The sequence below is a fragment of the Nipponia nippon genome, unplaced genomic scaffold, assembly GCF_047370975.1.
Source record: "Nipponia nippon isolate SJK-2023a ecotype South Korea unplaced genomic scaffold, ASM4737097v1 scaffold_4, whole genome shotgun sequence".
NCBI lineage: Eukaryota > Metazoa > Chordata > Aves > Pelecaniformes > Threskiornithidae > Nipponia > Nipponia nippon.
The window spans coordinates 45,837,680-45,859,945 of NW_028262358.1; the positions used below are offsets into that span (position 1 = coordinate 45,837,680).

At 44.7% G+C, this 22,266-nt stretch overlaps 1 protein-coding gene across 7 annotated transcripts; it reads right to left on the reverse strand.

The window, feature by feature from the left end:
* Window positions 1–290: 290 nt before the first annotated feature.
* TAF5L (TATA-box binding protein associated factor 5 like) lies at window positions 291–22,256 on the reverse strand. 7 transcript variants are annotated; one of them, XM_087773790.1, is made up of 6 exons: window positions 22,014–22,256; window positions 20,623–20,694; window positions 16,953–17,097; window positions 11,917–12,021; window positions 8,321–9,045; window positions 291–2,309 (listed from the first exon to the last, which is right to left on the reverse strand). In XM_087773790.1, the coding sequence occupies exons 3-6, from the start codon at window positions 17,092–17,094 to the stop codon at window positions 1,512–1,514; spliced, it is 1,770 nt and encodes a 589-aa protein (XP_087629916.1). In that variant the 5' UTR covers window positions 17,095–17,097; window positions 20,623–20,694; window positions 22,014–22,256; the 3' UTR covers window positions 291–1,511. The 7 variants fall into 7 exon arrangements, with proteins under 7 accessions (XP_087629916.1, XP_087629915.1, XP_087629919.1 ...); XM_087773789.1 differs by lacking the exon at window positions 20,623–20,694; XM_087773793.1 differs by lacking the exons at window positions 20,623–20,694; window positions 22,014–22,256 and adding an exon at window positions 21,218–21,671.
* Between the last annotated feature and the right edge of the window lie 10 nt (window positions 22,257–22,266).

Below are 22,266 nucleotides of genomic sequence, written 5' to 3' on the forward strand. Positions count from 1 at the left end.
ACGCTACAGACTGAGGCCTTCTGGTGCGCAGTGTCAACCTCAGGGGGTACCTAGATCCTGCACATGCATTTCAGCTGACCTACAAAGCTGTGTCCATACCCTACTCCATGACCTGCCAAGTCAGCTCTGTGGAAAGCAAGTAGGGGGATACCAAACCAGCATGCACCAAGTGAGCGAGACCACCAGATTCAGCCTCCAAGTGCCAAGCAGGCTCTGGCTCAAGCAGTGTAGGGGAAGCAAGCTCCTGCCCTCTCCTTCCCATGCAAGTCAGAGTAAGTTTCCCAGAAAGGGACCAAACCATTTTTTATTTTTTTTTTAAACTAAATGCTTTTAATAGAAAACAAAATACAAAATAACTCTTTCCAGAAAGCAGAAATATTTAATCTCTCCAAATGACAAACTAGAACGTGCTTTTTCTGCAGATCCTTGTTGTGAATGCTGATGATTTATCTCACGAAGTGTTCATGAAACTGATATTGCAACATTTTGAGAAAAATCCAACACTGGCAGAGCTGCCTCTGTGTACGCACAATAATTTAGTAATACTATTTTTTCCCATGTCACTTTGTGTGTCTCTCTCTCCCCGTCCCCCTCTCCCTAGACTGCCAACTTCCATTTACGGAAATAGTTCTGTGAGGTGCAGTGGTGGATTGACATGCCCTGTTTCCACGAGGAGTCCAAACTCAGCCGCTTCAGTTCTATTGTGCCCTCCCTCCAGACAAGGCAAGTCGTTTATTACCCTTAAAGCCACCGCACTACCCCCACTGTCCTCCCATCCTCAAAACACAGTGCAACCAGATTCAGAAAGATTCCTAATTAATGGAACATAAATACAAATATCACAGCTAGTACCAGGAACCAAACCCAAACGACAATGCAGAGATGGGCTCCAACTGAGGTCAGATTTCCATCCCCTTACTAAAAAGAAAGATAGTATTTTCTACTTAGCTAGTCCAAAATACTCCAGAAGTGCTATAGGGAGCTGTAATATTTAGGACCACTATCACTGTAGAAAATACATAATGTTCTTTTAATAGAAGGGTCTTAAAATGCTGGTCCTCTGCAATACCAGGAAAACAAAAGCAAAACAAAACAAAAAACACTGGGCCAGTAGTTCTCCACACACTCAAGCCTCAGTTAACAGTAGGTAAGATGTGCCCATCGATCAATACAGGATATTTAAGTGCAGGTCAGCAGCTTATCTGGTTGGCAGTTTCACTTGTCTGGACCGGGCTTTCGGTTTCCCCAAGCTACTGGATTTCCTCCCCTTTTCCCCATCCCTACAAGTACAAGATTAGAATGTATATGTACTTTCATCACTCCTCCTTTTTTCCTTATTACGTTCAACAGCACAGGCCTTTTTGTGGGCAAGATGTTTTAAAGCATTTGCATCACTCTCAACATGCCTTTCAAGGGGGCAGAGGAAGAAAAGTGTTTCACAGTCAGTAATCTCAGCTTGCAATGGACTCTGGCATTCAATACACCCACCCACTTCCCTAAGAAAAAAAAAATTAATGTTCCTGATTTTCTTGTGCAATTCCAGTCACTAGAAGAAGATTACAGGCCATAAACTGTACGCTCAGTACATTATTCATTTGTCCGGTATATACACCAACCAGTTCACTGGAAGACCCATCTGCAGGGGCGTTGCAGTAAGTGTTCCGAATGTCCCAGACCCGGACTGAATTGTCCATCGATGCTGAAGCAATTAAACTACTGTCGGGGCTAAAAGTAAGGCTGGTTATGTTGTCTGTGTGCCCCCTCAGTTCTTTGTAAAGAGTTCCTGACGCCAAGTCCCACAGCTTTAGCCGCTGGTCTTCACCTGCTGATGCCAGGTACTTACCATTGGGAGAAAACGCAAGCGCTAGCACGGGGCCACGGTGCCCGGTGAAAAGACGCACTGAGTTGCCTTGCTGAGTGCTCCACAAGCGCACTGTTTTGTCCGTGGAGCCTGTCGCTAAGTAGTTGGAATTGGGGTGGAACTTGACACAGTCTACGTCTGCCAAATGGCCTGCGTATATTCGCAGTGGATACGTCCGATCAAATGACCAGAGCCTTGCAGTGCGATCGTGGGAACCACTGGCAAAGTACAGGCTGCATGGGCTAATATCCAAATCCCAGACAGGATAGGCATGTCCTTGGTACAACACAGTGTTTGTAAAACTTCCGAGGTCCCAGTATCTGATGGACATGTCCTCAGAACAAGATAAGAGTCCCGAACTGTCTGAAAGGAACCTCGTGCTATACACAGGTCCACAGTGTCCTCTCAGGATCTTCATTTCTGTGCCTGCGCTGTCATCCTCTTCCTCCTGGTCAGGGAGGAGAAAGAGAAACAAAAAAGGAAAGCATGTTTATCTGTTCAACAAATACAGGAACCGCCATGAGGAAAACAGGTGGGTGTTAATACAGAAGAAGTTATTTTAGATGTGGCATTTTGTGCAAGTCAGACACAAACATCGCTAGCGCATTTGCTGCATCTAAGTTAATGCTGAAAGAGATGGCGAGATAAGACTTTATATAAAGGTTTTATCTTCATTTTGGGTAGCCTCATGCTCACTCCAGAAGGCACCTTAACCTGGGACTGTATGCAAATAGGGAAAAAAAAAAAGTATTTTATGACATTTTTCCACTTGCTAAAAAACATATGCTTATTCCCTGTCCGCTCTCTACTAAGCTTCTGGCTAAGATGTTGGAGCAGATCTTGGCATCTGCTGTTTTGGTGTGGTCATTATTGGAAGTGAATCTCACAGTAGAGAAAAAGAAACACAGATGTCTTAAACAAAAGGCAGGAGTTGGAAAAACAAAGCATATTTGACAAGCTGTCTGCTGGACATTCCTTCTTAGCCCCACACGTGAACAGAAACCCAGCAAGGCCATTTTTCTCCATTCAAGCTTTATCAGGATGCTTTTATATCCTCACCCTTCAAGAGCAGCAAATATATGCAGCTTATTTAGGTCAAACAATCTATTTTGGGGTAGGAGAAGATGAATAATCACAAAAAGGATGGTGCTGGAAACCTTTTTATCCTGTAATTCTCCAATTCAAGTACCAGATAGTCAACAAGTAAAGGCTTTCACGTTTAAAGACTTCAGTGAGCTGTGCTGAAGGAATCTCCCAATGGAGGGTAAGAGTCTCTGGAAGTCTACTCAGGTAGCACCTCTCGACACTCAAAGGCTACAGACTGCACAAGTTTCAACAAATCTCAACTCAAGAGAGTGTCCTTGCCTGACAAGCGGTGGTCTCACCAACAGAGTGCAGGATAACCATGGCTTGGGGTGCACCGGTGCAGTAGCTCAAGACCACCCCTCCTCAGGGCTGTCAAGCAGGCACTCTTCCTCAGTACTGAAACGGTAACGCTCACCCGCTGACAGTCTCTGCACATCACATTCAACCCAACGCCCTTTTGTTTGTGAGCAGCCCCTTTAACTGTCATCATCGCCAACGGCCCGTTTCCTGCCGAAGGAGCCCTTCCTGCCCCGAGAGGAAACCCAGCTCCCCAGGGCTGCCGGACTGCTGCCGACCAGCAGAAGTCGGCGCGTCGTGAGCGGCTCTCTTGGCTGACACGATATCCCCCATCCCTCTGACCTCAGGGCCCACGGACAGTTTTGCTTCAGACTTAACCATAGTCCTGAAAGCCCTTCTCCTCCGGTGGCTTCAAATCTCACAGCGGCGGTGAGCAAACCCTGGCTTAGCTAGCTCGCTGCCTTTCTCCATCTCGGCTGCATGTTTAGTGGTAGGCAGCAAGCCGTGTTTAGCAATGCTAATTCTCTTCAGAGTAGTCAGTGCCCATGGGAGTTTTATGATGTGGCTGGGAGCCAACTTCATCTCTGCTGTGGAGGTGAGGCAGAAAGAAATTGCAGGCTCTAGCATGCAAAGCCCCATTCTTATTCAAATTGCTTTTTCTACCTCAGATAGAGCATTGCTTGCTGGAATCCACAGCATCTCTTGGCTATGCTACCACATTAAAGGAGAGAGGCTGATACCTGCAGCATTTTATACTATTTAATTATGACCATAAGATTTGTGACAAGTTACCAGTGGAAGCCCATTCAATTTACCTATATTGTACTATAGTTTCTGTAAATTCTGCAAGTCCAGGTACTTAATTTTATGCCTTTAAATTCACACAGGGCTACTTGGGCTGTCTGCAAGCACATACTCTTTCTCTCTTACAAGCACCTACTCTGCTTCTCTTGTAATACAGTAGCAGCTTATTAAGACAATGCCTTCTGTGGCATTCAAAACCACACTCCTATATGGTCATAGGTAGCAAATCTTATCTTTGACTTCTGTTTGACACCCACTTAGTGTTAACAACTGCACACTGCTGTTATAGTTCACCGAAAACGGTATACCTGTAATGCTTCTGAGTGACTACATTTTCCGTTTCCTCCCTATCCAAGTTAGCCTGCTGACCAGACTAGCAAAGCAGCTGGAAGTGCAGCCACTAAATTACTGCCTTGCAGAGCCAAGCGTCATTTCTTTGTCAGATCAAGCACACTCTTCCTTGCATCCCACAGCTACTACCATGTAGGTGAGCACTTAAAGCAGCTATAGAAAGGTTGCAACCTGTGTTATAAACCAGCAGGGAGGCAGGGAGTCCCTCTTCCTAATATTTTTTCAGGATTCCAATTTCACACACTGAATATGCTTCCTGAATATAACATACCACTGGGCACTACCCAGATATCCATTAGCTCCTTCTGAAGTGGTTGCTGCTGCAGGTTAGCATGAACGATTTGCATTTCCTTGGAATGCACAAGAAATTAAGTTATATAAGCCTATTTTAATCAATAACCTACACACACACTAAAAGCTACCTTTTATTATTTGTACTCTCCATTTTGAAAATTACTACTACCAAAACAGATTTTAAGCAATAGGATAGAACTGGAAAAGCTACCAACACTACTAAAATGAGCTAAAAAAAAATAATTTACTCTTCAACAGTGAAGAGGAAATCTTCCTGAGCAAGTACAAGACTCCCAAAAATTATATTATGAAGAAACCGAAAAGAACAAAAATGTTGGCATGTTTTGTTACACAGGACACCTTCCAACTGATACACCTACGGACAGATTGCCCAACTCCTCAGCTATTACTTAAATCAGTAATGGCTTTTGCATGACAGTCATCTGGACCCAGAAAAATTTACTGCCGATGCATTTAACCTTGTAAGCAGCAAATATTATCTAGCTGACAAAAATCACCTTGATCTTCCACTCAGCATAAGCCACAAGGGAATGAGTGAGCCTGAAAAAGCAACCACGATAACCTAAAAAAAAAAAACCCAAACAAAAAAACCATCTCACCCTGCCCCCCCCGCCTTTTTTTTTTTTCCTCTAACTAGTAACAGGTTTCCCTAGGTGTCATCTTCTCTTTCATCCTGCAGTGCTCTTAAGATGTCAAAAGGGAAGATACCTTACCTGCCTACTGTAGGGGTTTCCTAGCAGGGAAAGATGAGGGAGTAGATACTAGGGCTCTCTTTGCAGGACATTTCTTACTGCTCCTTCCAGAATTCCCTCTCATCTGCCATCCACCAAGAAGTCAGCATCATCCACGCTCACTACCACTTGAAGGACCACTGCCACTTAAAAGCAGAATCTTAGAAGCAGAGCTGAATGAGGTCAAGTCTTAGTCTTTACAGGATTCAAAGGCTGCCACTCCTGTGGCTTGGAATGGAGGCTATTATTTTCTGTTGTTGATTTATGTAGTACCAGCGATGAGCATGGCAAAATTGCAAAGAGACAAACAATACATCCATTTGCACAGCTGTGTAACTGCATTTTTACCCTGGACCTTAAGTAAGAGAGACTATAAAGTGCCATTTGTGAGATGCTACTATAAAGAAAATGGAATTACTTCATCCCAAAATAGTAAGCCTCTCCCTGTTTCCAACAAGCAAGACAATACTGGTGAAGTGCACTGGGGCATCACACTGAGCAAAATTTACTAAAACTGCACCTAGTAGACTACTTTGACCTTACTGACAACAAAAGCTTTACAGGGACTAGGAAAAAAATGTCATTCTCTAACACTTTTGCCAAGTCTCAACCTCATTTATATATATATATACACACACACAAAAAGAGTTAATAAACCCAATAGTGTAGTTTTAGTGCCACCCTGAACAAGATCCACCAAAAGTAGCAGTTTTAGACTTCCGTGTCTTCATAAACAGGAGGACCTATTTGCTTGCAGCAAACCAGAAACCAAGCTGAAGATTAATTATTTCAGGCACTACTATTTAAATACAGTATCCAAAGCTAATTACACAATACAGAAATCAACCAAAACAAACAAAATTTAGAAACCTTACAGAACCCAGCCAAGTTTAACATCCTCACAAGTTATTCTACAGAACTCAGTGACGTAATGTCAAAGCACATTCAGGATTCTTGTTCATTGTCAAAGTTTTCATCAGCTTTATCACTGTGAATTGTTGCTTATCATACTGCAGTGATGGTCTGAAACACAGCCCCTGTCCACGCTGAGCTGCGTTACCGATGACTGCAGCCCGGTCAGGGCCGTCTTGTTTGGTCTGTGTTAGTATCTGTGACTTCTACTCCCATGGCACCCAAGCGGGTGCTGGTCTGTTCCCACCTGTGACCCCATGGATGCCTGTGTATTTTCACTTAGGGCTCCCAGATACTGGAATTTATTTCCTTTGCAGTCAATAGGCTTTTGTTTACATTTGGGACACATAACCAGCAGTGCATTCAGGCTGGTAATCCCCCCTTAACTTTGAACTCCTGGTCAGGTCACTATTTTTTTGTCAGTGGTGAAGTTATTCAGGGCAATGACGACTTTGATCTGTGCTGGTCTTTGACCAGTTTTTGGTTTTAGACCTGTGCATAAATACTGCAGGATACACAAAATATTAAATAGCCAACGAGATCCATTTGTACTCAAGCTTCCGCAGCCATTTCATAAGACACGTACAGTACGTAAGTATGTGCCTACGTGCCAAAAAAAGCTAATACACACTTCTGATAACCTCACAATATCTCACTTTTCTGTAGTCTGGAGCCAAAGGAGGTGACTTGCTGATTAGCAGAGAAATTCTCCTCTGTCACAGGTTATTGGCATTTCGTTTCCATGACAGGCAATACACACAAGTCACTTGTCCTATGAACTCTTGCAGCTTATAATGAAAAAGTCCATAGCTCCATCTTGGGCTAGTCTGCCCCACTTACCTGCTCACTCTGCAGAAAGGGTTAACCTGGGAAGCGGTGAGCATGCCCTTGTGCTATCTCACCTGGATGCCTGCCTCTAGTTCTCAAGCTGACTAACAAAGCAATCCCTAAGCACAGATCCCTGCATACAGCAAGCTCTCTGCACTCTTCCAAAATAAACAGAACCCTGCCACTAGGTATTTTTTATGAGAGGAAGAAAAAAACACAGTGGAAAAAAGGATGTTTCTCCTGCTAAACGCTCAACACAAGAACAAATGAGGCTTTTTCTTTTTTTTTTTTCCCCTTCAAGAGGGTAGTGATTAAACAAAGGAAGAGTCACAAATTCTGATCTCTAACCAGATATAAGATGCTACGTGGGCAGCTGTGGTGAGAGGGGAGGAAGGGCGTGACTAGAAGGCAAAAAAAAAGAGTAAACTAGAAGATGCTATCTAGCCTGGCATGTGAAGGCACACACACATCCCCGTCCTTGTCTCCAGCACTCCAGAGTGGGAAGTCTCTGCGGTTTCTACACTGTAGATTCCTTAACAGAGACATTTTGCATCATTTTTCCATGCTAACTCTTCACCTCTGGTTAAGGTGATTCCTTAAATACAGTTTTGCACTTAGGCATCTCTCCTTCTTCCTGAGGCCTCAGACCAGCCTCCTTTGGCTCTTTCCTTACTTTGTCTTTATTTTCCTCTTCCTGCGTTTCTCCCCTTCTCTCTGCCCCTCTGACTGGTTGTTCTGAGCTGCTTTTCTTCTAGTTTTCATTCACCACAGCGTGTTTTTACTGCCCACATCTCCTTGTTTCCTCTTCCCATCCATAAGAAGGCTCCATGCTCCTCAGAGAAGGGAGCCTTCTCTAGTCACCTGTCCGTACTGGGCTGCTTGTGTACTGTCATCTGTTCAAGGACAGCTGTAGGAGATCAGCACCTAGGACTAACAAACTATGACCTGAGCACAAACTCACTGCACTTACAACCACTGCAGGAAAGAACAAGGACGAGGGTAAGCTATAAAATCTGTGCATGAAGGCAGGCAGGTCGTGGAACAGCCTCCCAAGTCCCCTGAGACATTACTAGATACTCCACAAAATACCTCAGCAGAAAGGGTAGGAGAGGGGGGAAAAAAAGGGTATCCAGACCTCCTCATTCAAGATGTCACAAGCCAGGCGGATGCGGGACACATCAACAAGGTGGGGCTCAGATTTTAACTTCCTGGAACGCAGGCTCCACAGCTTCACACACGAATTATCGAACCCAGCAGCGAGCAGCTTGCTATTTGGTGAAATCTCTGCAGTGTTCAGCAACTGCTCCGTGTTATAGAAGGCATAGAAACAGATGGTCGTTAAGGAAGGGGGCCCGTCCTTGACACGTTTAATGCTGTCCTGCAGTAAATCCAGCGCCGCCTCGTTCTGCAGAATGGAAGCCGGCACGTCGCTGGGTTCCAGGCCATTGCTCTCGTTGCGCGAGGAGCTCCCACCAGCGTAGAGCTGGTAGTCGGTCCTCTTGGCGGGCTGCACATCCAGGTGAATGTGCAAGGTCAGGACTTTGCACAGGGCGTTGTTGTTGTCACTTTGGAGGTAGCGAAGAAGGTAGTTGTAGCTGTCCTCTTGAAGGCGGATGACGTACTTGTTGTCCAGAAAAGCCCGGAGCTTCAAGTTGGACAGGATATCTTGAATAGTCATGGTAGTCTGCAATTGCTCAATGATATCCTTCTGGCTGGCATTCTGCAAGAACATGCCATGGAAGCGGCTGTAAAAACTGTCCACTGTGCTTTTTAGGCCATTCTGGACCATGTTCAGATGGAGGTAGACGAAGAGGGGATACAGAAGAGGCATCACTTCATGGCTGTGCTGAGAATCTGAATCTACATGAAAAACAGCAACAAACTTTGAATGATTTCTCAATCCACTTTCTACTGGGAGTAAAACAGAGCAAGGACAACTACTGCAAAAAGCCTTGACAGTGGCATCAGAGAGCAAGCAAGAGCAGACTTTTGTTGGTGCACCTAAAGGAACCTCTTCTGTCACCGAAAGGGGATACACAGTACCTGTTACAGATCCAAAGAGAGGTTTTCAAGTCAGTGAGGTATGTTGTCAGAATAAAACGCAGAGATTTCAAAACCCTTTTTAGGTGTGGGCCAGCTATTAAAATACCACCTCAAACTACATGACAGCTGAATCTTTCCCCTATGTATTTAAAAACTATGCCCTCTGTTTATTGCAATAAATGGACTTTAAAATTCACTCATTATATTTAAAATAGTATTTAATGTGTTTAAGTCAAAATTATTTACCTAGCTTGTGCTGGGCCTGAACTTTGGTGGCTTTTTTTCCTCTCAGCTTCAACAAAACTTGCATGTGGTGCTTCAGATGGAACTGATTTGTCTCCAGGGAAAAGGAAGCTACAGTTTCCAAAATGTACTGCAATATGCTGTGCTCTTTTTTTATTTCTGTGCCGGCTCATATGCATGCTTTCTCTCTCTCTCTCTCCCCCTCTCTGCCAAGGCAAATCCCAGCAGTAATTCCTAGTACACAGTGTAACAAACTCCCGATTAGGCTGTCCTGTACCTTGCCGAGATTAATCTGTGGAACAGCTCCACCCCTCCTTCACCAGCTTCTCGGGGCTGTTTCCCTGCCACGTTCAGCCAGCTGCAGGGAGCAGTAAGGAGCGGAGCCCTGCAGTAGAACACCATGGCAGCGTACAGGGCCACAACAATGAGTTACTGGAGGCCCAAGTGGTCCAAATTACTGGAACAAAATAGGCACTGCTGATCCCTAAACAGCATTGCTGGTCTTCAAACAGCATTGCTTCTTTTCAGCTTGTTCTTCCCTCCTGTCACTCACCAACGCATACCCTTTTTTCCCTTTTCCACTAGGTTATTTTTCCTCTCCTGTTGAGCACCTCTCCAGACTTTCTCCGGTCCATGCTGTGCCTCTCTTCCATTTCTATATAACTACAGCGTGTGTGTGTGTGGTGTGCAGTATATACATACGTATTTGCATACTTAGGCATCATTCTCCTTTCTGTCCCACTGAAACTGGGCCAAACCCAGTGAAACCAGTGGTCTGGATGTAGTAAAAGCAGTAAGCTGCTAGCAGCTGCTCTTTTCTCTGCAAGCACTCTAGTCCAGAAATGCAACAAGGGGAATGTTCTTACACTACGGTGGGGGAAAAAGGGAAAAGATGGGAATTTGGCAGAGACAGAAATGAAGAAAATGTTCCCCATGAACACATGGAGAGAGGTTACAGAAGCTGGGTCTGTCTGGCCTGGAGAAGATTAAGGGGGTATCTAGCTGCTGCCTTCAGTACCCAGTTGGACATTATGGAGGAAAAGAAGCCAGCCTCTTCTCGGAGGTGCTCAGTGAAAGGACAACAGGCAAGCTGCTGCAAGGGCATTCTCACCAAATCGCTCAGCCCTGCAGCTGGGACCCAGAGCTGTAGGTAGTGCCATCTCCACACTTTTTGATTTTCAAAACCTGGCTGGACAAGGACGTGAGCAACCTGATCAAACTGTGACCTTGCCCTGCTTTGAGCAGGTTGAACTAGAGATCTCTAGAGTAATTCCTCAATTATTCAGTGGTCCTAGGCCCCTGCCCACTCCTCAGCATCCCTGGAGGCAGGCATCACAGGAATGGGAAGTGTCCTGCTGTGCCTTGTGGCTGGCTGGCAAGTTACACACATGAACTGCTTCTGTTTCTGCAAGGGAGTAAGAAATCAAAACTGAGCAAGGGGGACAAAAAAAGATGCAAACAGTCGACATGAACACCAAAACCATGCCTAGCACTTGCCCAAGCGATACTTAAGCCACTGAATACAGAGCAGTCATACTTCTCAAAAATCTATTAAACCACACAAATTTACCGCCAATACTAAAGTGCAGTGGTGTTGGACTGCTCTAGGTGGCAAGCCTGAGACCAAGGCACTCTTTTCCACCTCTGTCTTCCTGCCTGCGTTCCTCCCTTTCCCTTCAACAACTATCAGGAATATTAATCCTAGTGTTATGCACACTGGCATCAAATGCCTACACCGGACAAATGTAGATGTGCCCAAAGGCGGGAGGAGCGGCAACCTCATTTTCCTTGGTACTGTTATCTAAAAATCCTATCTGCTTTCTTCTTCCTGTATTTGGGACTCATAGAAGAACTAAGGAGACTCCCAGAAGTCTTTTTTTTTTTTTCCTTTTTTAAATAAATAAAAAAAATCATGATTGTCTTCTGCATCACACTACAGAATGAGAATTTTTTCCTTTCTGTCACATACCTCCAGTCTCAAAGCCAGTACAGGTGAATTTAAGGGAACAAATTCTGCCTTAAAAATCTAGACCATCATAAAAAGCAGCCAATTATGAATAAAATTAAAACCCCTAACCTAGGAGACAGCAAAGAACTACGTTCATTTCTGAGTTACCTGCCTTTCACGTAAGACTTTAATCTTCCTTCTTGTCCTGTATATGTATAATGTTGTATAGAAGATCTACACATATATAAAGGCCAAATGTCTGAACAAGAAAGGGCAAACAGACAGCTATCTACAAAAGTCAAAGGTACTCAGCCCTCGGGCAACCAAAAAAAAAACCAAAGACAAATTAAATATTTCTCATTGTAGTAATTGAAATCTCAAAACTAGAAATCGAAAAATTGTTAGAGACATGATTTTTAATTTTATTATACTGTCCTTTACTAATTGAAATGACAAAAAATCTGCTACTTTCCTCTTCCTGGCTTCCTGATATTTACCTGTGAGAAAATTGCGTAATCGTCCAAATTGTACTTCATATTGCTGTGGCTCCGCCAGGCAGGGAGCTGCAGACACAACGTTGGCACAACCAGATTCAGATTGGACTGCGAAATAAAATAAGTAAAATTAAGTAAGGATTTAAGGAGTTTTGCATGTACGTCTGGAAGCAAAGCTTCTCATAAAATCCAAGGTAATGCAGCCACCAGGGTGACATTTCATTTTTCAAACTGCCCAGGGATGACATAGTCCAAAGCATCTAAACATGGCATTAACAACCTAGACAGATCACGAATGAGGAAGTATACCGAAAGCTTAACACACACCCCCCCCCACAAGCTCAGCAACTCACCTGCTCCAGCCAGAACACATTTTTACGTTTTCAAATACAACCTAAAGTTCCCAAGAAACTCACAAGTAACACTGTCACAGATCCCTTCACACTTTTACAAGATACTCAGCAGTTTTACTATTTTGCACTCAGAAAAGATGAGGAAATGAATCTACAACTTCCTCCAAAACAAAATTTCTTTTTCAGTGGGACCCCCCACCCATCATGGACAGAAGGTCTGCAGCGACACTACTTCAGAGTCTCAAATTCCTTGCCCCAGTCGTTATCATTTACTACAACTTATAACCATTATCATTTGCTAGTCTCCCTGAGGAGGTGGTGGAAACACACCGAAACTCTAAGCAAACACTAGTCTCCTGCTTGCTGAGGATTTTAGGTTAAAGGGCAGCTGGTATCTGACCGCAAACCCAGTCATTACAGTCTCCTAAGATGGTGTTAAACTGATTTTCAGAACCAGTATCAACTCTGGTAAAAGTGGTTCTAAACTATTTAGAAAGGTAACTGGTTTTTCTTTCTCTGGCACCCAACCTTTGCTCTTCTGCTAACCCCTCACTTGACAGGGGACTTCGTGCAAGTTTACAGACACCCACCAACATACCCTAAGCATATACAAATACCAGTGATTACAAACACAAGTTAGAAAATTCACATTTCTAAATTTTAACTAATACGTTAATTTGTTTGCTCTTCTAAGAAAAGCACAAAGGGCAAGGAGTTTCACTCTGTTTTCCTTTCCTAATCTTTTTTTAGTTCCTAACTGTTTTCCCCTCCACAAAACCTATTTTTCTTACTCTCACTTTCAACTCCTTCAGCTTCTTTCAGTCTCCCCTGCCCCCCACCGCTTTCCATCCCCTCTCTTTGCCTTCCTAGTCCTGATTGATCGCTTTTTGTTCCAGCATTTGGCTCGCGCACAGAGGCACAACTCCGACAGCCCTGGAAGTCTATAAACAACATCATCAAATTTTCACACGCTAAAGAGAGATAGGCCAGCCTCCAGCTCCTCTCAATGCTTCTAATTAGAAAGAGATCAGCACATGGTGTACAGGCAGCCTGTCACTATTCTCCCCTCTCTCTGGTAAGACACAGGTCTATTTTCCTGGAGCTTATGGAAATACAGGAGGTATGTTTACCAACTCTGCAGGGCAAGCTCAATTCAGCTTTGGAAACAGAGAGCTGCGCTGTGCTTACCATCCCCTCATGGGAAAAAAACAAATACAGATTCCAGCACCAATACCCTATCTTCACTCAAATCAGTTTCAAAATAAACAAATATAACCTGTTGAAAGGTACAGATACACTGCACTTTCTACAGCCTGCCTGCTTCAGAAACTCAAAGGTGGTAAGAACTCCAGGCTCACATACTGGTATTACTTAATGGCTAACGTAAAAAACTCTGCTATTCCGACTTAAAATTTTAGATAATCAATATTCAGCATAAGAAAGTAAACTGCATGCACGCACATGCAGTAACTCAAAAATGCTTAGTGTTAGCGGCAGTTTTCAATGTCACACATACTACTCATTGTAAAAGCAAAGAAAACCAGAAATACGAGGGCCCGTCTTTTATGCTGTGCCACAGGGTTACATACGAGGGTCAACTCTTCACAGAGTTCTGGTGGCCTCGTTTCAGCAGGAACGGGAATGACTTGCCACCTTGCTCCTGCCATGCAAGCACAAATTACTGTCCTTGGCTTTATGAAGTGCTCCTTCCATGCCACGTATTTAACTTTCTCTGTATAAGCAACTTAATTCCAAAATTAAGATGTACTTCATGCTTCAGAAAGAGGAACATCATCTCTGGCTACCTATCCTGGTGCAGTCTGACTGGGCAATCACTATGCCCTACTGTTTCAGTAATGATGCTAGAGCTTATTCCCATCAAACAAATGGTAACCAAACCCTACACACCAGTCAGTTGTAACAAGTGCAAATTCTAATTCTTTTCCTTCCCAAGACTTTACACCAACGAGAACTGCAAACGGGATCAAGAGCTCACCTGATTCCAAAACAAAAGAAGAAATTTTCAGGCGTATTTTTCTCCTGGTGCAAATAAAACACTGGCCATATCCTTCTAATACATTAATAAACCTACGGTACTTTCTTTTCCACCTTCCCCAGTGGTCGTAAGAACATCTATTGGAAACATCTGCTCCTTGACTTCACTTCCAGTAACTGCAGCCAGCTATGCAACCTGACTGCAAATTCAAAGCAACTCACTGCAAACTCAGGGAAATGGACAGCAGCGTCCTGGTCTCATGTGTTGGCTATGAGCAGCATTGCTTCCAGGTAACAAATGAGGAGCTACTGTAAACGCTGTTTCACAGCTACTGATTCCTCTTTTACGTGAGTGTGATGATGTATAATTTTACATTATTTCAGATAGTCCTATGTGTCGATAGTATACTATGGGCAATATTAGAGGAAGCTGTTCCTTAAGTCACTCATTCTGTCCTCATATATTCTTCTAGCGTTGTAGAGAAATATGGGATAGCCACGAGGAAGCTCTGTGCTGTATTTTACTGCAGATGCGATCAGACAGCGTGCTAGATAATCTCATCTGGGCTCCCTTTCCCATGAAAGGTTGGACCAGATGATCTTTTGAGGTCCCTTCCAGCTTGGGCTGTTCCATGATTCTGTGAAAACAGAGCTGTACAGACATAGCAAGTATACGAAGCAACGGAGAAGGGCTGAACTGAAGAGACTCTGGAAGAAGTCAAAAAGAAATGCAGAGGTAAAACTGAGAAACAAAACTATTTAAAACCAAAACGAGAGGACACTCGTCACTGTGAAAGAAGTAGTCACAGAAGTGAAGACAGAAGTAAGCAACTCTCCCATTTATACAGGCTGGTTAATTTAAAAGTCAAACAGAAGAAAAGAGCTGAACAGAAAAAGCAAAGTGAATTTTCTAAGGAACGAGCAAAGACGTCTTCAGAGAAAAATATTTGATCGCTTTCCCCAAAATAAAGCAATGCAGGCTTTAGAATCTAGTCAGTTTTTATTCAGTTTGCCAAACTACGATGACTGCAGCAGAAAGTATTTTCAGCCTCTGTTCTCGGAACAAGTATAAGCTGGGTTTTTCTTTTTCGACAGTCATTCACGGAACTGCAGCATACTCACTGACAGCTTACTATGAGCATGTTTGACAAGAAGCAGTAGTAAGCAGCTGAATACATAAGAGCAGACCATTTTCAGTTCTAACGAAAACTGATGACTAAGTTCTGAATCACCAGCCACAAAACCCATGCATTGGCAAGAGGATACAGACTAATAAGAAATTTAGTAATAGCATTCGGTAGAGGATTAGTAAAAAGACAGAACCCAATCACACACTCATTCACACTCTTTACTGAAACATTTTTTTTTTCCTGTGTGATGCCATATGCAAATGCAAGGGCTTGCAATCCAATTCATGTCTCCTACTTCAGATACTCTTGTGTCCTCCTGGTATGGATCGGTCCCACGTTCTAATCCCATTTCGACACTGACCTTTCTATCCACTTCTCCTGTAAAATCTCCTATCAAAAACAATTCAGCATTTTACTTTGGTTTCATTCCTTCCCCATCTCCCCCAGTATTATTTCAGGGAGTTGCAACAAACTTCCGATAGTTACTCTGAAAACAGCACGGAAATGAAAAGTACTAAGAAGATGTAAGTTACTTCTCATAATGAAACGTTACCCAATTTCCTTCAGGCCCCTGAGAGAGTCAGCCTGGACATTCACCCACAAGTCACTCATCTTTGGATTTTAACTATGGCAAAACACTCTAGAGGTGGAAAGAGCCATTTTGACATCCAATCTTATCTAGCTACAAGCACAGTTATACAGCAGCTAATGTTTTATCAAATCAAGCTGTATCACAAGTAACTAAGGTCTTCACCACTCTTAGCCTGGGGCACTGTCACAATCTACACAGTTTCATCAACAGAAAATATTTCCTCCTTGCATTTTCACCCAAAGGTCAGCCTGGTATTTTCTATTACTTTTACAAGTAAATTTAATCTTTGTAACCTCCACATTGCTTGCACCCTTTCAATATTTGTACATGCTCAAGCAGTAGCGTAGTTTGTTATCACAAAAATAATAATTACAGTGAAGACTGTCACAGACAGGATTTGAAAAGCAGGTAGTGTAACAGGATTCAGAAGCCTTTAAGACAGAGGAGAAAGGGAAATGCAGGGAGATAAACTGTCTCATCCATTGAAGGGGTTTTTTTTCAAGTGACAGAGCAGAGCTTTCACAACTAGAAAGCTGACTAGGCCAGAGAAAGAAACAGCCTGTATCACTTCCATTTCACATGATAGAGTTCTCCTGGAGTACAAAGGTACAACAGATTTTCCTCCTTCTACTTAATTCCTCATCTAGGTTCTTCTCACTTCCGTCCCAAAGCTCCACTACTCACCAGACTTCACGTTCTTTGGGATACAACATACACATTTTCCACTATCCTGACTGGGTATTTCAGCCTGCTGTTTCACTGACCGTGAATCTCACCTTGTAACACTTTAGTCCACATTTTAATTCTTCAAAAGTTCATAACTCACGCCAACTTCACACTGGGAAATTTCTTTATTTCAAAAGGAGAACTGTCCATACGTGCAGACAAATTCACATAGTTACCAATATACTTACTCACACTTGTCACAACTCTTCCAAGAAGCACGCATGGAAAATATGATAGGATTACCTGTGAGATTAGCTGCCATCTCTTCAGCAGTCTGACACAGCCTCAGCCCTTGTTTTAGGGGACCTTCCGAGTCCACATACTGACGGCGCTTGAGGTAGCAGGACACTGCCATCTGAATCTGTTCTGTGCGTACGCGTTTCATGACCTCAAAAGAAAAGAGATGATGAGGCTCTTGCTGTGCAGGTATACACTAAGATCAACATACACCATAGCTGTACTAAAACTGGTAGAAGACAAACGGCTCAGTATTTCCATTGCTGAAGTCAAACACCTTCATTACTGAAGTATGAAACAAAACCTTTAGGCATTTGCCTTTCAGTACTAAGGCGTAACTAGACACTTTGAATCAGATCCCTGAAGATATTTTGCTGCCTAATTCTACTAATTTCATGGAGGAATCAAAAACACTTTTGAGGATTCTGGACTGAAACTGCAGTGGTGAGCTGAAGCATTTGTTTTTGTTAAAAACAGCTCACAAAAAGGGAAAGCTTCTCCTCCTTGCTTTTTTACAGCAGCAGTTCAGGTATTCTTCAGTCATTTTCTGATTCCTCTGCTTGACCAACCAACAAAACCATTCCAGAAGAGTCAAGGGAATGACAAATTAATATACAAAGAAGGAAATTTCAGAATAATAATGCTTTAAATAGGACACCTATCTGGGGAGTCCAAGAAGCAACAGCTTATCACCGGAACTTAAAGGTCAGAGCCAGACTTCTGCCGCTTCAGTCAGGTAAGTTCCCAGGAAAAAAACCAGGGCAATTACAACAAAAGCAAAGCCTTCTGCCTTTTTCACGTGCCCCCATTTATCTAGACTTCCCTCCTACAAAAGTTAAAAAAAAAAAAAATCCGTTGAAGTTTCCTTTATATAAATTTTAAAAGCCCTCCTCACAAACACCACTTGGTAGTATCTCAAAACCAAAAGGAGCCCAATGCTAGCTTTTAGCTTCTGGCTTGTAATAGAGAGCCTCAGTAAGATGAATGCAATAGCTCCCTTGCTCTTTGAGTAGTCCCTGACTGCCACCAATCCTTTGCAATAGCCATCGATTTTACAGAGAAGTTTAGATAACCTAAAAGGCTTTAAATAAAGCAGAACTAAGTAAGTTTTATTGTACCAGAATAATAGGTGAAGCCTGCCTCAAAATAGTTCTACACCTTACAGCCCCGCTACCAATGACCTGCATACATTTTACAAGTGCACATGCTTTCTGGTTTGAGTAGCTAAATCTGATGAAACACAGCTGCTCAGAAACAGACAAGGATGCCCTTCCCCCCCTTGTAAGAACCGTATTTCTAACGAAATGACAGCTTTAAAAATATGATCATAAATGAGCCTTTTCTAATACCCATGCACACTTCAGTGCTTATCCCAGTCGTTAGAACAATAAGCCCTCTGTGAAGTTCCAAGCGGACGGGGATGCAAGGTTTCAGCAAAAGTTACTTTAAACAGATACGTGGAATTGCAAACCCAAAGCATAGCTTTCGCAAAAACCTTAAAGAGATTTCCATTTGTTCTCACAGGTGAAATAACTGTTGAGGGTGGGGAAGGGGCATCAACAGGTGTGGAGTTTTCAAAGCTTTTCCAGATAGACCCATTAAAATCATGAGTTTCAACCACAACTTTTTCCACTCCAAAAGCAAACTTCCTTTTCATCTTCCTTGCAATTAAAGAAATTATATCTGAGACTTACGCTGTCTCAAATATAACACTTTTTCTGTTGCACAAAACTGTAGGAAAGACAGAATTCTAACAAAGACCATGAAGAAGGGTGGACACAGGGATGGACCAGCATCTTAGCACCCTCTTAAACACCCTTAACTAAACTTTGCAACGTATTACATTACCATTCTGCATTTCAGGTAGCAGTATGGACTCACATACAGGCGATTTGCTCAGGTCCACACTAACGCCTGCGCATGCAGTCTGCCTTACAGCTTAGGCCTGGGTAGCAACTTCATTATATTTGAGATGCTGTCATAGATGCTTATTTCAGGTCTAGAAACCATTTTGGAGAGACTGCATCTAAATTGTTGTATTTGGCTTATAATTCAAAAGAAACTCACTTCCAAAATGGCACAGAACAGATTCAACTAAATGTTTCTGAAGTGGTTTAGCCAGTCAAAACTGTGCAAATCGGCCTCAGGTCTGTGGTTCAAAGAGCAAGCATCTAGAAATATCCTTGCCCATGCTTTTTTGCTTCAGTTACGGGATCAATTTGTGCAAGGTTACCTTTGGTGAGAAAATCCTTATTCATTATGGGACAGCATGCAAGTACAGGTAAGTCCTCATAATGGATCAGAGAAACCAAAAACTGGTGTGTGAAAGATGCAGAACTCCAGAGGATCCCTTGAAGTGACAGTGATAAACAAGAGGAGCACTGAGATCAGCCTTTTCAAGCTGCTGAACGAGCAGGTGACCAACAGAGAAAATGGTAAATTTTAAATGATAAGCAAAAAAAGCAGTAGGTTACCCAGCAGTCTCAAATTTAACATCAGGACCGGACATTTCAGCAGCAAGAGAGAAGGGCCTGGGAAAGGAGCGGTCGCTGGCAGCTGATTCAAATCCAAGCTTTTTCAGAGCTTTGGGGATAACAGGGAAGCCCCAGTTTCTTCAGCCAAGATTAGCTACGTGGCATTTGCAGCTGCTTTATACAATCTGTGCAGCTTCTTGCTCCCTTCACATACCTTGTATACTCCTCCCAGCAGTCACAGTAGTGGATCTCAAGGAGATTTCTTTCCCTACTCCCAGGTGACAGAACAGGAACTACCTTACAGGAAACGCATCTACACCAAGAAACACCCATGGGCATCAGACACACTATCACCCCTACTTTCATTTCAGGTGTTTGTTTCTTTGTTCACTTTGCCTTTATACTTCACCCCCAGCATTACAAAGAGCAATGTCACAGGAGCAGGGAAAGCGTTCATGAAAAGTGCAAGAAGAGCAAAACCAGCATTCCTACAAATATTCTTTACCAAGCCCTCAAAATTAGTGTATATCATAAAATAAACATAAGGACGGCCTGCCGAAATGCCTTTAACTAGGTTCAAGCTGAGACCCGTTCACAACAGGTCAACGATACAGAATTTAAAGGCAAAAAAGGACAAGCCTGCCATTTTAACCTCCAATCAATTTTAAGACTCTAGCTCTCATTGCTGAAGATAATCTCCAAAACATGAAGCAAACTGAAGGCAAATAGCATTCCCTGTCCATGCCTGCAGAAAGCTTGAAACAATTGTTCCGAAGTCCCAGCTGCCTCGTTCTTCTCAGACAGCCAGAGAGGACAATAAATACTAATGTCATGAACTACTTTTACTGATAAGCAAAATACATAAGGAAGGAGAGAGGAAAGGTCACATCAGGAGTCTGCACAGCTACAATGCAGCGCCTTCTGCAGTGTCAGAAATTGGAGCACAAAAAAAAAAAAAGGATATTAGGTTAACTTTTTTTTGAGGAACCCAAAACCCAGAGAGACTGATCATACAAAACACATCACAAGTTCCTCTTTCCTAGGAAAGCTGGAAATTAGTTGTATACTAAGGATTGGGCCAAGGAAATTAATTTCCTGCCTATGCTACATCTCAGGTACAGGTTTAGGCAGATTCCACGGCCTTGAAATATTACCAGCAGACGTACAAAAAAGAGCTTGAAAACTAGTGTTGGAAACGCTACTTTTAAATACTCTGCATTCCTGTCCTGATGGTGGGACAGCAGTCTCTTCCTTCCAACAGACTGAGGAAAGACCTGTGAGCATCAGAGAAGAACCAAGGATAAGCAATCTTAAAAAAAAAAAAACCCAAACCAATAAAACAATCCACAAAAAGCACATTTTGAATATTCTCTACCAAGAACTGTGTCTCAGGCCTCAGTTGTGGACAGAGAAGTACCGTCTTTTATCTCTTATCACTACAGCTGAAATTTGGAGTCTACCAACAATACTAAACCACTTAATTTTTAATTTTGTGACATTAAGTTAATCTAAGATTACAAAGTTTCAGAATAAACCAGATAAGGATAAACTGATACGAAGCTCAGAACCTAGAGCTGAGAGACTTCACACATACAGCGGCTGCAGTTGAGAAGAACGGGCACGTAAACACGGCAAGTTGACATGGAGACTCGGCGCGGCGGTGGTGCAAAACAGGGAAAGCGCTGCAGACAGCGGGGACTACGGAGAAGGCTTTTGCCTGAGCAGGCGAAGGAAAGGAAACAGCTGTGATTTTAGAAGAGCCTGTATCCATTTGCATCGGACCTCGATTTGGCTCACCGTCCACGGATTAAGCTTCGCCAATTCCACAGCGTTGGGTTTTCCCCCCCCTCCCCGAAGACAGCGCGGTTCGCCCGTTTCGCCCTGCTGCGCGCCGCCCCGGCGGGACAGGCTTCGCCCCCGCCCGCAGCACGGCACCTTGCGCCTTCAGCCGCCGCCACCCGACCCGGCCTCCGCAGGGCGGGGCTGCCGGACCCGGGGCTGCCGGACCCGGCCCCGCCGGGAGCCCGGGCCAGTGCCAGGAGCCCCGACTGCGGAGCCCCTCGCCCGGCCCCACCGCCTCTGGGGCCGCCGCCGCCGCCCGGGGAAGGCTCACGAGTGGGGAACTGAAGGGCGCCCGCGGAAGGGACGCGAAAGCGAAAGTCTTCCCCTCTCGGAATTAAAAACAAAAAAAAAAAAGGGGGGGAAAAAGAAAAGGGAAGAGGTGCGAGAGCAGCAGCAGCAGCTAACCAAACCCACGCACTTTTTAAGGGAAAAAACCACCGCAACGAGACAAACCCACCCCGCCACCTCCGGGCGCAGGGCAGGCGCCCGGCCCTGCCCTCACCCGCGGCTGCCCCCGAGGGCCGCGCCCGTGCCCGGGGCCCCCCCCCCCCCGGGGCCCGCCGGCCTCCCGGGAGCCGCCTGCCGGGCCGGGCCGGGCCGGGCCTGCGGGCCTCCGCCACGAGGCGGCCCGGCGGGACGCCCGGGCCCGCTCCCGCCGCCGGCCGGCGCCGCCCCCCCCGCGCTCCCCCGCCCCGGCCCCGCGCGGGCCTCGGCCGCAGCCCCGCGCCGGCCCCCGCTCCCCGCCACTCACTGAGCATCGCAGGCGGCGGCGGCGGGAGGCGGGGGCCGGCGGGGCCGGGGGGGCGCTGTCACTGCGCCCAGCGGCGCCAGGCGCTGCCGGCGGGCGCGCCGCCGCTGCCGCCTCCCCTGGGTGCCGGTGGTGGTGGTGGCGCTGGCGCGGCCGGTGCTGCCCGGGGGCCGGCGGCGGCCGGCGGCGGCCGCTCCATGGCTGGCTGACACACGCCGCGGCGGGCGGCGGGAGGGCGCGGAGCGGGGGGGGGAGG